This window comes from Eschrichtius robustus, chromosome 16 (assembly GCF_028021215.1).
Source record: "Eschrichtius robustus isolate mEscRob2 chromosome 16, mEscRob2.pri, whole genome shotgun sequence".
Taxonomy (NCBI): Eukaryota; Metazoa; Chordata; class Mammalia; order Artiodactyla; family Eschrichtiidae; genus Eschrichtius; species Eschrichtius robustus.
Genome location: NC_090839.1, coordinates 73,238,510 through 73,255,686, shown reverse-complemented (window position 1 = coordinate 73,255,686; position 17,177 = coordinate 73,238,510). Strand labels below are relative to the sequence as shown.

At 40.3% G+C, this 17,177-nt stretch overlaps 1 protein-coding gene across 2 annotated transcripts in view; it reads right to left on the bottom strand.

The window, feature by feature from the left end:
- Positions 1–9,533, bottom strand: part of RBBP6 (RB binding protein 6, ubiquitin ligase) — a 32,466-nt gene extending 22,933 nt beyond the window's left edge. For both annotated transcript variants that reach the window (XM_068565391.1, XM_068565392.1), the window contains exons 1-3: positions 8,287–9,533; positions 3,587–3,686; positions 1,260–1,296 (exon numbers count right to left, since the gene is read on the bottom strand). In XM_068565391.1, the coding sequence (XP_068421492.1) occupies positions 1,260–1,296; positions 3,587–3,686; positions 8,287–8,452 (303 nt within the window). In that variant the 5' untranslated portion in view covers positions 8,453–9,533. The remainder of the gene's footprint in view (positions 1–1,259; positions 1,297–3,586; positions 3,687–8,286) is intronic.
- Positions 9,534–17,177: the final 7,644 nt, after the last annotated feature.

The following is a 17,177-nucleotide window of genomic DNA, read 5'->3' as shown; positions in this document are numbered from 1 at the left end:
ACGTTATCATGTTTAAGATCCAATGATCCAAGGTTAGTGAAATGCCTGATACACAATTAAAAGATCAGTAGCATTTTAAAAGGATAAAGTTGAAACAGCAAGCAATACCCTTAAATTCTACGTGAAGATTTCAGACATCTTGTATTGTGTACAAATCAAGCCTGAGCAGTCAAATGTTTAGAGAACCATCAAGTTTTACAGAACCCAATCACTACAGATCTCTGTTCTGAAATGGATGTTTCACCCCACAACTTAGGAATGCTGCCACTTTTTACTTAACAGCTCAAAGTCAAAATGGTGTCATACTTAAGGTTATTAAGATGTTACCCTGGTTAAGGGGAGTTACCTTTGATAAGCTACAGCTTTCAGCTGGCTTACAATTAATGCAGCATTTTAATATCTTATGAGAAAGAGGAAATATTTTAATTTGGACAACTGAGCAGACTAGAGAAGTAGAAGACCTCTGTTAAAACGTGAGAACGATGTACTCAATTGCATAAAATCATCAAAATCATCGACGAGACACTGATATACTTGTAGGGGGCCCAATTCCAGGTTTCACTTTACAGTACAGATATAAACAAAGAATAGGAGCTCAAAATTGCCAAATAAAGCAAAACTAAATAATAAAAGCTGCATCAATGGTCTCTGGAAAGCTCTTTTCTATGACGTGTCTGAAATTGGAGAAAGCATCAAACCTTAAATATATGCTTTGGATGTTGCTAATGCATTTTTCAAAGCCACCAATCAGGCAGAAAAAAAAACAAAAACCAAAAAAAAAAAACAAAAACCAAAAAAAAAAAAACTAAGTGATACAACGTGAAAATGGCAAAATATACACTCCAAACATTTTTTATTGCAAGAAACAAAAAGCACACAACAGCCTGTACATACATACAAAATACTAACTATAGACAGACAGATGTAGAACATGTTACCATGTTCATTAGTGTAAAACCTACATGATCTAAAAAAAGATCATACATTAACTGTACAACACAGCGTCATACAGGAAGAATGCTATCATATTTAATGTGAAACAGTGTTTTTTTGGGCACAAACTACCCATTTCTACAAAATAAAGTGTGCAAATTATGCCACATATATCCATATTCAACTGAGCTGTCATCAAATACATTTTATTTACAATATGTACTATGATCAGTTGGATATTAAGTTCTAAAATGATTTACTTCACTGCTACATTATAAAGGTAAAAGCAATGTGTAGAAAAAGTGTGAGATTGTGTTTTTACATACTGCTTTTGAAGTTCCCATCACTGGTTCAGTTCGACTTCTAAAACGACAAAAAGAAAAACAGCATTAGCTCTCTGTGAGTAGCTATTAATGAATTTTTGTGATAAAAACATCTCTCTAATCACACATTTTTAGGAACACAATTTTTCCTTGGCATAAAGATTTAAAATCAGCCAATTTCAGAAGTAATAAACACACTACCTTGATTAATCTTTACTACCTTTGAACAGTTTAAGATGCATTTCTGGTTTTAAAAAAAAAAAAATCCATACTGGGGAATTCTAGAATAGGTGTGTTACCTTGCCACTTATACAATAAATGTTTTCTGAAAGGTAGTATGAGGATTTTGTTATTTAAGAAACTTTGTCGTTATTTCTTAATAGATTGAACAATAATATTATTCCTCAGTTTCTTAATAGGTACAGACATGAATTTTCATACATCGGATTTCCTTAAAGCAAGACCACTGCTGTTAACATTTTTTAATTTGGATCCCTGAGAAATTGCTGTGCTCCAAAAACTAACCAGAAAGACAGGTTGGCAGTTTAATTTTTTTAAAAAAGTCTCAAGACAATGACCAAAGACTAAATAAGAATTCTAAGTTGCAAAAAAATCAACAGTCTGACAGAGTATTTTGGTTAAAAGAATAAGTTAAATAAGTTGGTTATGGAGAACTGAACAAATTGATTTTTAAAATACATACACAAATAAGCTCAAGGAGAAACTCCTTTAAAAGTCCACACAGAAAAGGGGACAAGGGTCAAGTTGCTAAAATACAGCCTTTAAAGGCTTAGTTTTAGTTTTAAGTTTATGCTATCCTGACTACAAAGAAATGTCAGACAGCGTATGAATGGAGTTTCTAAATTTGTGCATGATTTGAAAGTCCTGAGATAAAAATGAAAGTTTTCATTTACTAGTATTTGCTCAACAAATTCAAAGGCACTTCATGAGGCAAGTATATTACAAAGGAAATCATATACATAGTGAATTCACATTTAATTCTTTAAGGGGCAACTATTTTCCCTAGTATTGATACTTTGAACTATTCTCTCCCCAAAGTCTCTGAATATCAAAACAATCTACTGAAATCAAACGTTTCCTATTTTTAAAAAGCACTTGGTAAATTAAGGAATAACTTCACACTAGATTCTAGGAATTAATTCTTCTCTTACAATGTCTCAAAATTATGTAAAGTTAAAGGCACATAGTTCACTTGGTATTTACAGGAAAAAAAAAAGTATTCAGCTTTTTAAGTTGTTGCTATACAGAAGATATTACACAAAAGAACCTCCAAACGTTAACATATGGAATATAACTTTACACTAAACTAATGAGAATATTCTTAGAAAACTTGTCCACATGAAGTAAAGCTCCAGGAAATGACTATTTTCCCTCAATTCCAAGAACACATTCCATTTCCTAGGACTGGCAAATTCCACAATGTTTCATTGACCAAAAGCAGAAATTGCCAGAATTTCAAGTAAGGCTACCTCACCTTTAAGTAAAAATCTCTACACTTTAAATAGCTCAAGTTGCTACCCTTTTCACATATTATAATTGTTATCACCATTGAAATTTCAAGAAAGCAGAGAAAATTAGATATAAAGTTTTAATCCTGCCCCTTTAGTGAATTTCTTAAGCTCTAGACCACTCCTAAGATGGTACCGCATTCTTACTCCAATAAAGGGCATTTACCATGTGCCAGGCACTATTTAATTCCTACAACTCCCTGGAGTTAAATACTCATATCCCTATTTTATTTTGAGGAATCTGAGTCACAGACTTTAGGTAACTTACCCAAATACAGTAAACGGAGTAAATGGAGTCAAACCTAAGCCTGATTCCAGTGTCTGTGGTCGTAAATCCTAAGCGCTACAGCTTCCCAACAAAAGCCCCGTACTGATTAGGAACAAATGTTAGCATTACTGAATACTCTTGATGCTGACAAAATATTTAGGACAGATCTCTTAAGACACTTAACGTACATTTCTGTAGTGAAAAAATGGTAGGGGGAAAAAGTGCACAGGCAAATAAAAACCAAAGAAGGGTTCAGTAATATTTATTCACTAATTTGAACATCGTTTTCTTGTCTTTGTAAATATTACCTATACAGAGCAAAAAATCTTTCTAATAGCTCTTACTCCTAACTAGAAGTTAAGTTAGCTGGGGGAAGAAATCAGGAAAAAACAAACTCATCCTCATAATTTTAAGGATTAAGAAGACATACTCATTAGGGTAAAGTAATGAGTTCAGTTCTAAAATATACTTGTTCTTTCTCACAAAAAACGTCTATTTTGAGAACTTAAACATGGGATTTAATAAATACTTACATAACATATGTCTTGCTTGTAGATTTAACACCTCCAATAGGAATTCTTCTAACAATTACAGATGAATTCTTAGGGATTAGAGCATTATCATCAGTATATTCTGTAAATAAAAGATAAAGATTTGAATTTCTATTTGGGATTTGGATAAGTCATAGTCCTCAAGAATTAGAAAACTTCAACCAGACATAAATGTTACGGGAAATAATCTTAAATATAAAGGAGCATTAATAACTACATGCTCCTTGCATCCAGATTACTGAACTGTCAGAACAAATATCCAAAGCCATAAGGGGTTTCTCTTAAAAGGACACCCAATAGTGTCAGCAGGTTCTTGGCTCTGGCACCTCTAGTTTTGTGGAACCCCAAATCTCAGTAAGACTAAGTCATTCTCTATTTAGCCAGTAATGCAGAACATCTGAACTATATGAGAAAAAGCTGTTATTTAGAATGCAAACATTCTCTCTCTCCTAGGCCCTAAATACAGGATTACTGGGGTAGACACAGTAAAAATTAAAATATGACACATTTCAAATACAGAATAAAGGGCTTTGTAATAAAGAATTAAAAGTGGATGCAACTTTGGATAGTATGTTGATTCAAGGAAGGCCCCTCTGAGGAACTGACATGTGAGACTAAGAAGCCAGCAAGATGTGCAAAAACACCGGACAAAGAATGTTTCAGATAGAGGGAAAAGCATGTGAAAAAATGACACAAAAAGGCCAGAAGAGCTGATGAAAATGAAAGAATGACTTGAAATACAGGTAGAAAGGTACAGCTTATATATACTGATTCATATTTTGTTTCTAAGTACAACAGGAAGTCACTGAAGGATTTTAAATAAAAATGATGACAATTTAAAAAACAATATTAAAAACAAAGATAACTCTGGTGTCTAAGTGGAGAATGAACCTGCATGGGAACAAGAATAGAAACAGGGTGACTAATAAGGAGATTGCTGCGTAGTTTAGGTAAGAGAGAATAATGATCTGTTCTGGAGTGTGACAGAGAAATCAAGAGTCAGTGTTTTGAGGTAGAACGAAGGCTTTCGGATGGATGTGGGGGCAGAGATGAAGGTGAAAGAGGAATCAGGCATGAATTCCTGGGTTCCTGGCTTAAGCAGCTGGATGAACAAGGATGTCACTTTCTCAGCAGACAAACAGGGAGGAAGAATTTTTCTACTCTTTGGACTATTGCTTGCAATACTTTTCTAAGAATGAAATTAAAAAAGAAGCTGGACCAATGAATTCAACTATGGTTAAAAAAAAAGATTTGCTGTGAAAAGAATTTGTAAAATTACCAAAAAGAAAAATAATCCACTACAGGGAGACAGATGTAAAAATGTACCCATCTCCCTTAATCACACAATCAGGTATCAGGGTTCACTCTTTTAAGATCACTGAGTTTACCTGATTCACTAACGTTACTCAGCACCTAGGGGCTGACTACCACTGTTCTAATTATTTTAAGTTTATCACATATGTAAGCATTTTAAGTTTTTATATATGTATTTTAAGTTTTTATATATGTATCAGCTCTATTATTTTTAATCACACTATTACTATTTCCTGTTATAAACTAAATTGTTCAGGAAAGGGCTCTTTTCAATATATTTCAGGTAGTAAGCTGTATCTTCACAAGTATCCAATTAGAGTGATGCAATTTCCTAGATTTCGCATACCAATGTAAGACTACCATCATTATCTTTTGGATAGTTCAGGATAGTCCCAAATTCCAAACAAGCTCTGAGTAAGAAAAACTGGGAGCAGGGGAGATGGGGTATCTTTTAAAAATTCTGGAACCAAAACTTGGTGTCAAACACAGGACAGTTAAGCTTCTGCCTATGTAACAACCCTCAAAAGAGTTCACTGTGGGAACAAATAGCAAATATGTTCATGAGCTCTCCAAGAAAACTTATTCATTTGATCAACACAGTGCTCTGTCAAGCTTAAAGTCTGGTGCCCTGATGCCACATGCTTTCTAATTGACCTTTTAAGGTACCTGAATTACACTGATGATTTCTTACCCTTTAAATACCTCCTTAATAAGTAGCCTGTTAGCTTCAAAAGACCCTTTCTATGCAACACTGTCATTTCGGATCCAAAAACATGAAGACTATGGATGAAATGAAAAACAAGATGAATTTAAGAAATGGAGAAACAGTCTTGAAAATACTTCATCCTCAGCTTCCAAATCTTTCACACTAAGTTCAGGATAAAGGTTGTTTTGTTGTGTGTGTGTGTGTGTGTGTGTGTTTTTTTGAAGGGGGATTGCAAATAAGCAGAAAATTAGGAAAACAAGTTTATTCAGGAAAAACATTAAAAAAAATAATTTGAGATTCATTTTGAAATACAGTCTAGAAATAAAGAAGAATTCTTAAATCTAAAACATGAAATTCTGATCCAAGCATTTGAGTCTAATTAAGATGTAAGAGTCCTAAACACGGACAGATTTCCAAAACTGTAAGTAATGTTTTATAGAAACATGACAGAAATATTAATTCAAACAAACAAAAGTGATCCAGTTCGGCATTCTTTCCTAGGGAATCTCCTAACTACGAAGCTATAAATATTTATTCCGTCCTCTTTAATTCACTGGACGGTGCTAAAACCAAGTGGCATCCTTACTCAGCTGCCTTGTGACACTGGATGCTATTTCTCATAAAACTCATTAAGTGCCTAGATATCTTTTTCTCTCCTAATTTGAGGACTGCATAAGATACAAATTTTCTCTTCTCTTAACCAATCTAATAGCAAAGCTTTCTCCAATAATGACAGTTTACAAATACATAAAAAATATGCTGCTGGGCAAAGCACTTCCCTGCTTTCAGCGTTTGTAAAAATAATGTATCATATAATTTCCTGGCTTAGGGAAAAAAAAACCAACACATGACAAAACTCTTAGATTCATGGACAAGAATTCCATCAACAATAATTTACTCCAGTTTAACAAAGTTGTTATCAATTACTAGGCGGAAAAGATGGACAAAGTCTAGCCTTAAATGATTAAATCCTGTTATACTCCAATAAAATATGGAATTGCGTAGTATGTGATTAAAATTGCCTTAATATTCTCTAATTTCATTTATATTTTCTTTCCTATCATTCATTAAATGTCACATATCAAGATGGCCTAAAATTCGTATAAATCCATCTGTTCTGTTAAGCGTGACTATAATGCTTAAGGGATGCTTTTGTGGCCTTAAAGAATATCTTCTTTAAGGTATTTTCTTGAATATTTTTAAAAGCTGTTTCTCAACTGTTCATGATCACCAATAATTTTCCCACATAACTACAATTACCAAAGCCTCACATGAAGTGTCCCTTAGGTCTGATACACTGAAAAAAGGGGGGGAAAGTGGAGACTATTCTTTCACGTGTTATCAAGTGAGTATATAAAGTTCTTCCTTATTGAGTATTTTTGAGTTGTGATATGCCAGTAGTACTGTTTCTTAACATAACACAATTATAGTTATGTCTGGATGTACTGATAAATGGAAAACAGCTCTTGTACATGACAAGAGTTACTCTACCTACCAAACTATATGCCAGACGTGGGGGCCCCCCCAAATTTCAACGAAAAGAACCCATGTTCCACCTTAAGCCAAATTTAGTGATCAATGAAATACTCTAACTAGCACTTCACTTTACTTCTCATCCCATCAGTAAAACTCAAAAGACTGACCTACTAAAAACTACACATCAGCACTACAGTAATGCGAAAAAGAAACCAAAACAAGTTCAAAGCCACAGTCTGAAAAGGCCATTTTGTCTCATTCTCATACCTATGCTACATTCTCAATATTATATAAAATGCTTTTAAAAAGGAGAAAGAACTTAAAGATTCCAATGAGTGGCTTCTATAAATAAGCTATTCATATGGTAGCAGCCGACTATTTTTCAGTATCCTAGCTAGTATCAACATAATCATGTAAAGTCTAGCAATTACTATTTAAAAAAAAAGAAAAACCTGTACTTTTGATCTTTACGAAATTGCTAAAGTTTAAGAGTAATGTGATGAACTAAGAGTTCAACTACCTAATTACTGCATTACTAATTCTGGAATTTACACACAAGACAAAAGTGGTCACACCGGAATATACCAAGTTCCAAAAGCAATTCCAACATTAAAGACCGGCTGGATTAAATCCTCTAAAACATTAAAGTGAGGATCTTTCGCCACAACGCAGGCAACTCCAAAAATTAAAACTAACTAAATAAATCAGGGGAGGGAGAAGAGAACACAGAATTTGCCATTAAACCCCCAAATGTGGTTAGGTTAGAAAGTTATAAAAGTATCTCTAGTGCTGCTTTAACAAATAAGCAGCCTGGCTTATGCGCTCCTCCCCTCCTTCTGATGAAAAACAGGTTAGAAAACGCCCCAGGGCAAGCACTCAGAGAACCTGGACGACACCCCCATCCTGTGCCACGGAAATCCTCGTTTTAAAAAATCATTTGGGAGGAATCATCAGACTCGCACGATTGGGGATCAGCCTGTTCCAGATGATCCAAGTACGCAGAAATCAAATAAGTCAAACTCCAGGGCCGACTGCTGCAACCCTTGGCTATCAATGAAAGTCGTCCCCAAAGTGTTTGAACGAACAGTCCCACAAGAGACATCATGGCGGTTAGTCTCCTGCCAGGCACCTCGCCACCAGCATCTCTCTTCCACCAGCGAGGATCTGGAGCCCCTGTGGCTCTTACCTTCTTTCGTCTGCGCGTTGGTGATCTGCAGGTCGCAGTCGGCAGCTTTCAGCTTCTCTCTCCCCATAATCTGCTTCTTTAAGTCGCAGAGGGAGATGTGGAGCCCATCAAAGGTGACGGTATCATAGTTGAGTTTAGAGGAAAATTTATAATGCACACAGGACATGGTGCCAAAGGATTCCTAAGGTTCAGCGAGGAGACGTGGACACGCTCAATATGTGTATATTTATAAACTTAAGAGCAAAATATGTACACACACAGAACACTCAGAGACACCGAAGGACCCTAAGGCCTCAGATTAAATAACCCCCCCAACCACAAGCGGGGGTTCGTAAAAACAATAATCCAGAAACACCCTCCCCCCGGATATTCAGAATCGCTTCATGTGGGAGGAGGCGGACGAGGACGGGGCAGGGGGCAAGCGAGAATCCGCCAACGGGCACAATGTCACCCCGCTGGGTCCCCCTCGCTCATGCTAAGGGCCGGCAGGAGACGGGGGCAGGCGGTGCAGTCAGTAGCGGTCAGTCCACACGTTAAAGTCCGAACGACCCCGCGGGGTCAGGGGTCCATAGCGCGGCCGCACCTCCCGGTTGGTCTCTCTCTCCGTGGACGGGGGTGACCCAGGCCCCGGGAGAAGGTTGAGGGGAGAGGGCCTAGGCCCGGAGTCCACGAGCGGCCTCTCGCCTCCTCCTGGCTTCCGGACGACCGGCGTCGACTGCCCCAGGCCCAGGCCCCCACCACACACAGACCCCTTTCGCCTGCTCCCCGGAGGCCACGGGCGGCCCCGCGGCCTAGGCCGAAACGCGCGGTCGGCGGAGGAGAGGCCTTCCCGCAGGCCGCCCCCAGCTCCACCTCCCCCCCGCCGCCGCCGCCGCCGCCAACGCCGCCTCAGACACAAAGCCGGTACTAGGCCTCGGCTAGGCCTCGCAGCGCCTCCTCACCACCCCGGGCCCCAGCCAGCGGCCGGGGGGCTTCGGCTGACCCTGGCGACGCCGCCGAGGCTCCCTGACGCTTCCTCTCGCCGAGTGCTCCGCGCTTCTCTCGCCTTTCGCTCCCGTCGCCTTTCGGCCCAGTACCGCAAGATTAGGCCCGGAAACCGCCGGGCAACGGTGAGGGCTCCGCCGGCTCCCTTTTTGTTTCGCCCCCCTGCCGCTCTCGGGCCCTCGCCAGGCGCCGGCGACACCTCCAAGCCAGGCACTATGGCGGACGCGGCCTGGCTTCGGGCGAGCGCCCCACTCCGGGGTCTCTTAAGCAGGGATTGCACGGGCGGCGCGCGCGGGGCGTGCCTGGCGTGCGCGCATAGGCGGGCCGAAGGGCGGGGCCTGCGGCGTCACAAAGCGCACCGGCCCGCCCACGTGACCCCGCGCTTTGTGACTCCTGAGCGCGGAACCTAAGCCATCCGGGAGAACGGAAGAAACCATCTGCGTCAAAGGGTGGGGGGGAATCACCGATTCCTCTCCCCAATTTAAAAAAACATTATGGTTGAAATGCAGTAAACTATGGTTGCTATGCAAGCACCCCCTAGCTTCCTCTTACAACAAACTGGTTACCTAAAGCTCTTCCTAAGGAGAAATTCTGGAGCAGCCCCGGGCTCGAACTGATAACAACCACTACTGTAAAGATATATTGAGCTCTTACTATTGGGCTAAGCATGGGGGTAAGCGCTTTACAGTATTTCCACGCTCGGGAGCCTAGTTGTCTGGGTTGGAATCCTAGCTGTGGGGACTCTAGATTTTACTCCTCTGTGCCTCAGTTTCCTCGGTTATATTATAAAATGTCGTTAAAAAAATCGTATTTGGCTTACTGGGTTGTTAGAGATTAAATTAATGAATACATTTCCATTGTTTAGGACCGTCCCTGGCACATGGTTCAGTGTGGCTCAATAAATGTTAGTTTAACAACATCAACAAAAAACCCGAGGTGGTCAGCACTACCGTTATCTCCAATTTATAGATGAGGGAACTGAAGCTAGCGAGCGATCATGCACTTTCTGAATTCGCAGAATCAGGGGAATGTCTGCTCAGTGGCGGGGTCCGAAATTCCATCGCTAATTATACATGCCGGGAACTGTACCAAGAACCCCCTCAGTAGATTGGAATATTTTTTCCTTGGTGCATGGGGGAGTTATTATTACATCCATAAAATTCATAATGTAATAAAATTGTGTTCATAAACTGCAATAATCACTATTATTTACAAATGCATTTTCCGCATCCTCTCTGAATTTTACAGGCTGGGCTCAGAGAATTTAGTCACTGGGAGCAAGGTCACACAGCCAAGACGTGGCAAAGTTTGCCAGGGACTTCCTAAATACACACTCCAAATTCTTACTGAACTCGGTTTAAATCAATTATCTTATTGTAAAAGTCTCCTGAGGCCACCTTATCTAAATAGCACCGTCATCATTCTCCATTCCTTTACTCTTAATTTTCTTCCAAGCACTCACTCATCATTACTTACAGGGTGTATGTTTACTTTTAAATCATCTGTCTCCCCTTCAGCTGAGAAAAGGGATTTTTGTCTCTTTTGCTTATACTGTATACCCAGCTCTTAGAACACTGCTTGGACATAGTAGGCACTCAAGAAATATCTGTTGAATAACTAAATACATTTTTATGTGACCTATAGAAATACCATGGCGATAAGACTTTGGCAAATCAAGGGCAGTCCCAGAGACACAAATACAATTTAATTCAACCACATCATCATCAGTGCTTTTCACATGTAACAAATTTCTCTCTCCTTTATCTTTGGTAACTCACTAAAATTTTCTTGCTCTTGGGTCCACTGTAGAACAGCTGCTTTTCTTGAAAAAAATCTCTGTGTGAATGAAAGGGGGAAAATCACATCTAATGAAAGAAAAACTGGACAAGAGTATGGCGAATCGTCTTGGTATCCCTGCCTCCAAAGTGGTCTTTGGTTAATTCCTCCACACCCAATTTAATTAATCAACCTGATGGGATTCAAAGGAGGCCACACCCTTAGGGTAGAGTAGATCAGACCCCTGCCAGAAGAGGAGTAAGTGTACTTTGAAAGAATACAGTCAGTGGTATGACTTGGTCCAACCGTTCTCCTCAGCCAAGAGCCCTTTACAAAGCTTTGTTCACCCTCGGCATTCATTTATGGAGAGCTCACGCCTTATCACATCAAACAGGTCAAAATGCACCCACAACCCACATTAAATATACTTTCGATTAGATTTTTTAAAATTAATTTATTTATTTTTGGCTGTGTTGGGTCTTCGTCGCTGTGCACAGGCTTTCTCTAGTTGCGGCGAGCGGGGGCAACTGTTTCTTGCGGTGCGCGGGCTTCTCATTGCAGTGGCTTCTCTTGTTGAGGAGCAGCCAGGCTCTAGGCAGGCAGGCTTCAGTAGTTGTGGCTCGCGGGCTCAGTAGTTGTGGCTTGCGGGCTCTAGAGCGCAGGCTCAGTAGTTGTGGCGCACGGCCTTAGTTGCTCCAAGGCATGTGGGATTTTCCCGGACCAGGGATCGAACCCGCATTGGCAGGCTGATTCTTAACCACTGCACCACCAGGGAAGTCCCTGATGAGATTTAACTGAGCTGCTTGACTAATTGACAAAATGTTACATTTGGTCCATTTCATTAAATTCCTTTACTAATATCAATTTTGTAAATTTCTTTTGGTTATATGGAACTATATTCCCTGCCACTGCTGTACCCACCTCCCCAGTATTTTTGTAAGCCCTTGAAAAGTCTTTTGTGCTATACCTATGGTGAATGAAGCATCCCTTTCCAAGCTCCTCCTCTGTAGCAATTTTGGGGCTCTCACATCTAGGATTTTTACCTTTGTCATTCTCAAACCCACCGTACCCTCACACCTCCACCAAACACATACATTTAGTAGCTCTCCTACCTTATTTCCTTTTGCTAAAATTTCCTAATTGGGAGACTGAAGAAGCTCTGCCTGTCCACTGCAGGGGACTTGGACTACTACCCAGGCTCCAGAAGTTAGAGTGAGGCCTGCCCCCACGGAGACTGTATTTATATACATTTATAATCCAATCCCCCAAGTGCCCCAGTAGCAGTGACATCACCAGATTCTTACTCTGGCCTGCACACTCTCAGGCTAAATTCATCAAAGGTAGATACATATATCCCCATACCACCAATGTATCTTCCCCAGATGGTTGATTGATTGCCCTTATATTACCTTTATATTTATTTAATATTGGGGCCTACAAAAATTTTTGCATTTTTAATAGAATCCATCAGTCTTTTTCTCTTCACTTTTTTTTTTGGCCGAACCACTCAGCTTACAGGAACTTAGTTCCCTAACCAGGGACTGAACCCGCGCTCTCGACAATGGAAGTGCCAAGTCCTAACCACTAGACCGCCAGGGAATTCCCTCTTTCATGGTTTTTACCTTTACTTGTATACTTAAAAAAGTAGTTCCTGGCCATTCAGCACCCACTTCAGATATTTATTTGCTTATGTGTCCTTCTAGTTTATGTATGAGCTTCCTGAGTTTAAGTTAAACTCTGTAACCTATTTGAATATTTTAGTGTATAGGATACACAGAGCAAAGATTATTTTATCCCTTTTAAAACTGCGGGGCTTCCCTGGTAGCGCAGTGGTTGAGAATCCGCCTGCCAGTGCAGGGGACACGGGTTCGATCCCTGGTCCGGGACGATCCCACATGCCGGAGCAACTAAGCCTGTGCGCCACAACTACTGAGCCTGTGATCTAGAGCCCGTGAGCCACAACTACTGAGCCCGCATGCTGCAACTACTGAAGCCCACGAGCCTAGAGCCCGTGCTCTGCAATGAGAAGCCACCGCAGTGAGAAGCCTGCGTACCACAACGAAGAGTAGCCCCTGCGCTCTCTGCAACTAGAGAAAGCCTGCGCACAGCAACGAAGACCCAATGCAGCTGAAAATAAATAAATAAATAAATAAATAACTTGTTTAAAAAAAAAACACCCATTTCTAAAAAAAAATAAATAAAACTAATAAAATAATAAAATAAAATAAAATTGTGAAATATATTGTTAACAAAGAAAAAAAGCATAAATATAGATACTATGATTTGATGCAAACTACAATATGATCTATAAAGGGACTTTGTTTTTAAACTATTTTTATCTTATGTCTATTTATAATAGATAGATGATTTTAGTTTTTAGAATTTTTTTTAGAATATTTTTGCAACCTTATTTTCGACTCCCTTCCATTTTGCCTTCTTAGCAGCATTTTAAGGCACATTTAATTTGCTGAAAGCTAAAGGTCATTGATTATTTAAATCCTCATATGAACTGAGTTTTCAAAAACTGATATGAGCAACCTATTTTCCCTCCACCGTTAATTCACGTATTCACTCAACACTCATTCAATTGGCAAAATTAAGAAGTTTGACTGAGAATTCCCTGGCAGTCCAGTGGTTAGGACTTGGTGCTTTCACTGCTGAGGGCAAAGGTTCAATCCCTGGTCCCAGACCTAAGATCCCCGTAAGTCATGTGGTGTGGCAAAAAAAAAAAAAAAATTATTGTAATACCATGTGTGGGAGATGGGGAACAGTGGGATCCCCTGTGATCATTGGGGGGTATGCATTGGAACAGTCATTTGGAGAAACAGTTTGGGATTCTCTTGCAAAATTGAGCATTCCTATACCCCATGAATCAGTAATTCCACTCCTTGAGTTGTGAAAGAGAGTTAAAATGCTACTTTCCTAGAAACAGAAAGTAGGGGTTGGGGGAGGGGGAAAATGAGGAGGAGATGTTCAATGTGTATAGACTTTCAGTTTTGCAGGACGAAAAAATTCTAATTCTAGTTACACAAAAAAGTGAATATATCTAACACTACTAAAGCATTCAATTAAAAATGTTTAAGATGATAAATTTTGTGTTACATGAAAAAAAAAAAGACCAGAAATACAGTATCTCGGAAATTCCCTGGCAGTCCAATGGTTAGGACGCTGTGCTTTCACTGCTGAGGGCCGGGGTTCAATCCTGGTTGGGGAACTAAGATCCCACAAGCCACGCAACACTCCCCCCCGCCCCAGAAAAATATATATATATAGTATCTTTCTCATATTATATTCGTTATATACCCAAGGCAAAATTTAACTTGTGTACTTGCACAAGAATTTCGTGAAGGCTCTCTTTTTAATAACAAAAAGCTGAAACAACCCAAATGCCCATGCCATGAGAATAGATTCATTAAAATCCATCCAGACACTAGAATATTGTACAGCCGTGAAAATAAGTAAGATACAGCTACATGTAACAATATTGTGATGGGAATCTTTTAAGCTGTTCTTGAATCAAAAAAGCAAGTCTCAGAAGATGGCGTATTATATAATACCCTTTCTGTGAATTTCAAAAAACTAGTAAAACTAAACAATGTGTTATTTAGTCATATGGATATAACACATCTGCAAAAAGACAACTGGAAAACACAAAATTCAGGAGACTCATTACTTCTGAGAAGGAAGGATGAGATACAGAAGAGGAACCCAGAGTTGTTGGTAATGATCTTGGTCTTGGGTAGGTTCACAGGTATTCATTATTTTAATGAAAAGAAAGAAGGAAAGAACAATTAAACTACAAGGGAGCCATGCACAGAGCAATGATGACAAGAGGTCATGAGATCAGGGTTATGATTAATCCACTGATGTCCTCCTGAAGTTCCAGCCCTCCCTTCTTCCCACTACCAGCAAAGAATCTCACAAACAGACAGAAAAATGAAGTCCCTTTCAAAGAAACCAAAATTAGGCTAGCTCCCTAAACTCTTGTAGCACTTAATGCCATAACTGTAAAAAACAAAACAAAACAAAAAAACCCTCATGTTTTGCTTATACTTGTATACTTCTGTTCTAGATTTCTTGTGTTCAGATCAGAGGGGCAACTTGACCCTCAGACTCTGGGTGACCTAGGGACCTGGAGCCAGAACGTGCCACCAGGGACCTCATATTGTCCTGTGTCTTCTAACTTCACCTCATAAAAGTGGGACTCAAAACCAGGAATGTTCTGAAGAGGTGTGGCCTCATAAAAGTGCCAGGGGACATTATGTAGAGACAGACACACGCCACGCTTGCTTCTCCTAGGAATGTGAGGGCTCTAGGTAAACGCAAAAGATGAGTAGTTCCATGCTTTGTGACCACCTAGAGAGGTGGGATAGGGAGGATGGGAGAGTGACGCAAGATGGAGGGGATATGGGGATATATGTATACATATAGCTGATTCACTTTGTTGTACAGCAGAAACTAACACACCATTGTAAAGAAATTATACACCAATAAAGATGTTAAGAAAAAAAAAAAGACGAGTAGGAATGGGAATGTTATTGTGCCAGAGCTGAGGTAGAGCTCAGAAACTTGGAGAAGCCTCTTCTCTCTAGGATGAATGTGACCTATTCATTCATTCATTCCCCCGGATATGAACTTTGTAACGAGTGCCAGTGTGTGGCAGGCATTGTGCTGGCTGCTGGGCAATCCGGGGTGAACATATCAAAGCCCCTGCCTGCAGGGCGTTTACAATAAGTAAGGGAAATCGTGTAATTTTAGAGGCTCCCAAACTTGCTGTGTGACCTTGGGAAAGTACTTTAACTTCTCTGGACCTTGGTTTCCTCTGGGGCCTGTTTCATGGGCCCTGTGTGACTGCACTCAGAAGGGTCCTGTGCTTGGTTTAATGCTCTGCTATTGCGGTCTAGACATTCCTCTTAAGTTTCATTTTCATTTGGCCCTGAGTCCCACAAAGTATGTAGCTGGTCTTGGTTTTCTTGATTTGTGAAACAGAGTTAAAATAGTGTTTTCCTAGAAACAGAAAGTAGGGGTTGGCAAAGGGGGAAATGGGAAGTGTTTCAGTTTTGCTAGATGAAAAAGTTCTAGAGATCTGTTGCACAACAAAGTAAATACACTTAACACTACTAAGCTGTATGCTTAAAAATGGTTAAGATGATACATTTTGTGTTATGCGTAAAAAAAAAAGATGAAAAAAATAGTATCTTCCTCATATGTTTGTCAAGACAATTCCCTGACATTGTCTGGCACCCAAGCACCATGTAAATAAATTAAAGTGGCAGATGCTACAGATGTTTCTTTGACGCGCTTCCCATTTGGATAAACATAACAACAACACCACAACTCTGGCTGGCATTTGCCACCTGTTTCCTATTCACCACGCCCTGTGCCAAGTATTTTTAATGCAAAGCTCCTTAAATTCTCCCAAGAACCCTGCAAATAGGTCCTAATATTATCTCCATTTTATAAACGAGGCGATGAGGTTCAGAGAGATGAAGTCATGTGCTTGAGGTCACACAGGATCCACGATTTATAAAGGAAATTTTTTTTTTTTTTAAGATATGGCAATTTATTATTTATCTTTATTTATTTATGGCTATGTTGGGTCTTCGTTTCTGTGCGAGGGCTTTCTCTAGTTGTGGCAAGCGGGGGCCACTCTTCATCGCGGTGCGCGGGCCTCTCACTGTGGCGGCCTCTCTTGTTGCGGAGCACAGGCTCCAGACACGCAGGCTCAGCAATTGTGGCACACGGGCCCAGTTGCTCCGCGGCATGTGGGATCCTCCCAGACCAGGGCTCGAACCCGTGTCCCCTGCATTGGCAGGCAGACTCTCAACCACTGCGCCACCAGGGAAGCCCAGGATCCACGATTTAAAACAGGGTGTGCCTGGCTGGGGAGGACAGTCTCCTAACTATGACTCTATTTGACAGCAGAGGCGTCCTATGGAGGGGCCCACGGGGAGGGGCATCCTATCTTCGTGTACCAGGAGCAAAGCTGATCCACTGCCAACAGACTGTCCCCGGCCTTCTTCCGTCTCACAGTTACCCTCTGTTATCTTTGATCCTGTGTTTTACCTTGTCTCTGCTCCTAGATTAAGTTCTCAGAGGGCACAGACCTCATCTGCTTCATCTGTCTTCCC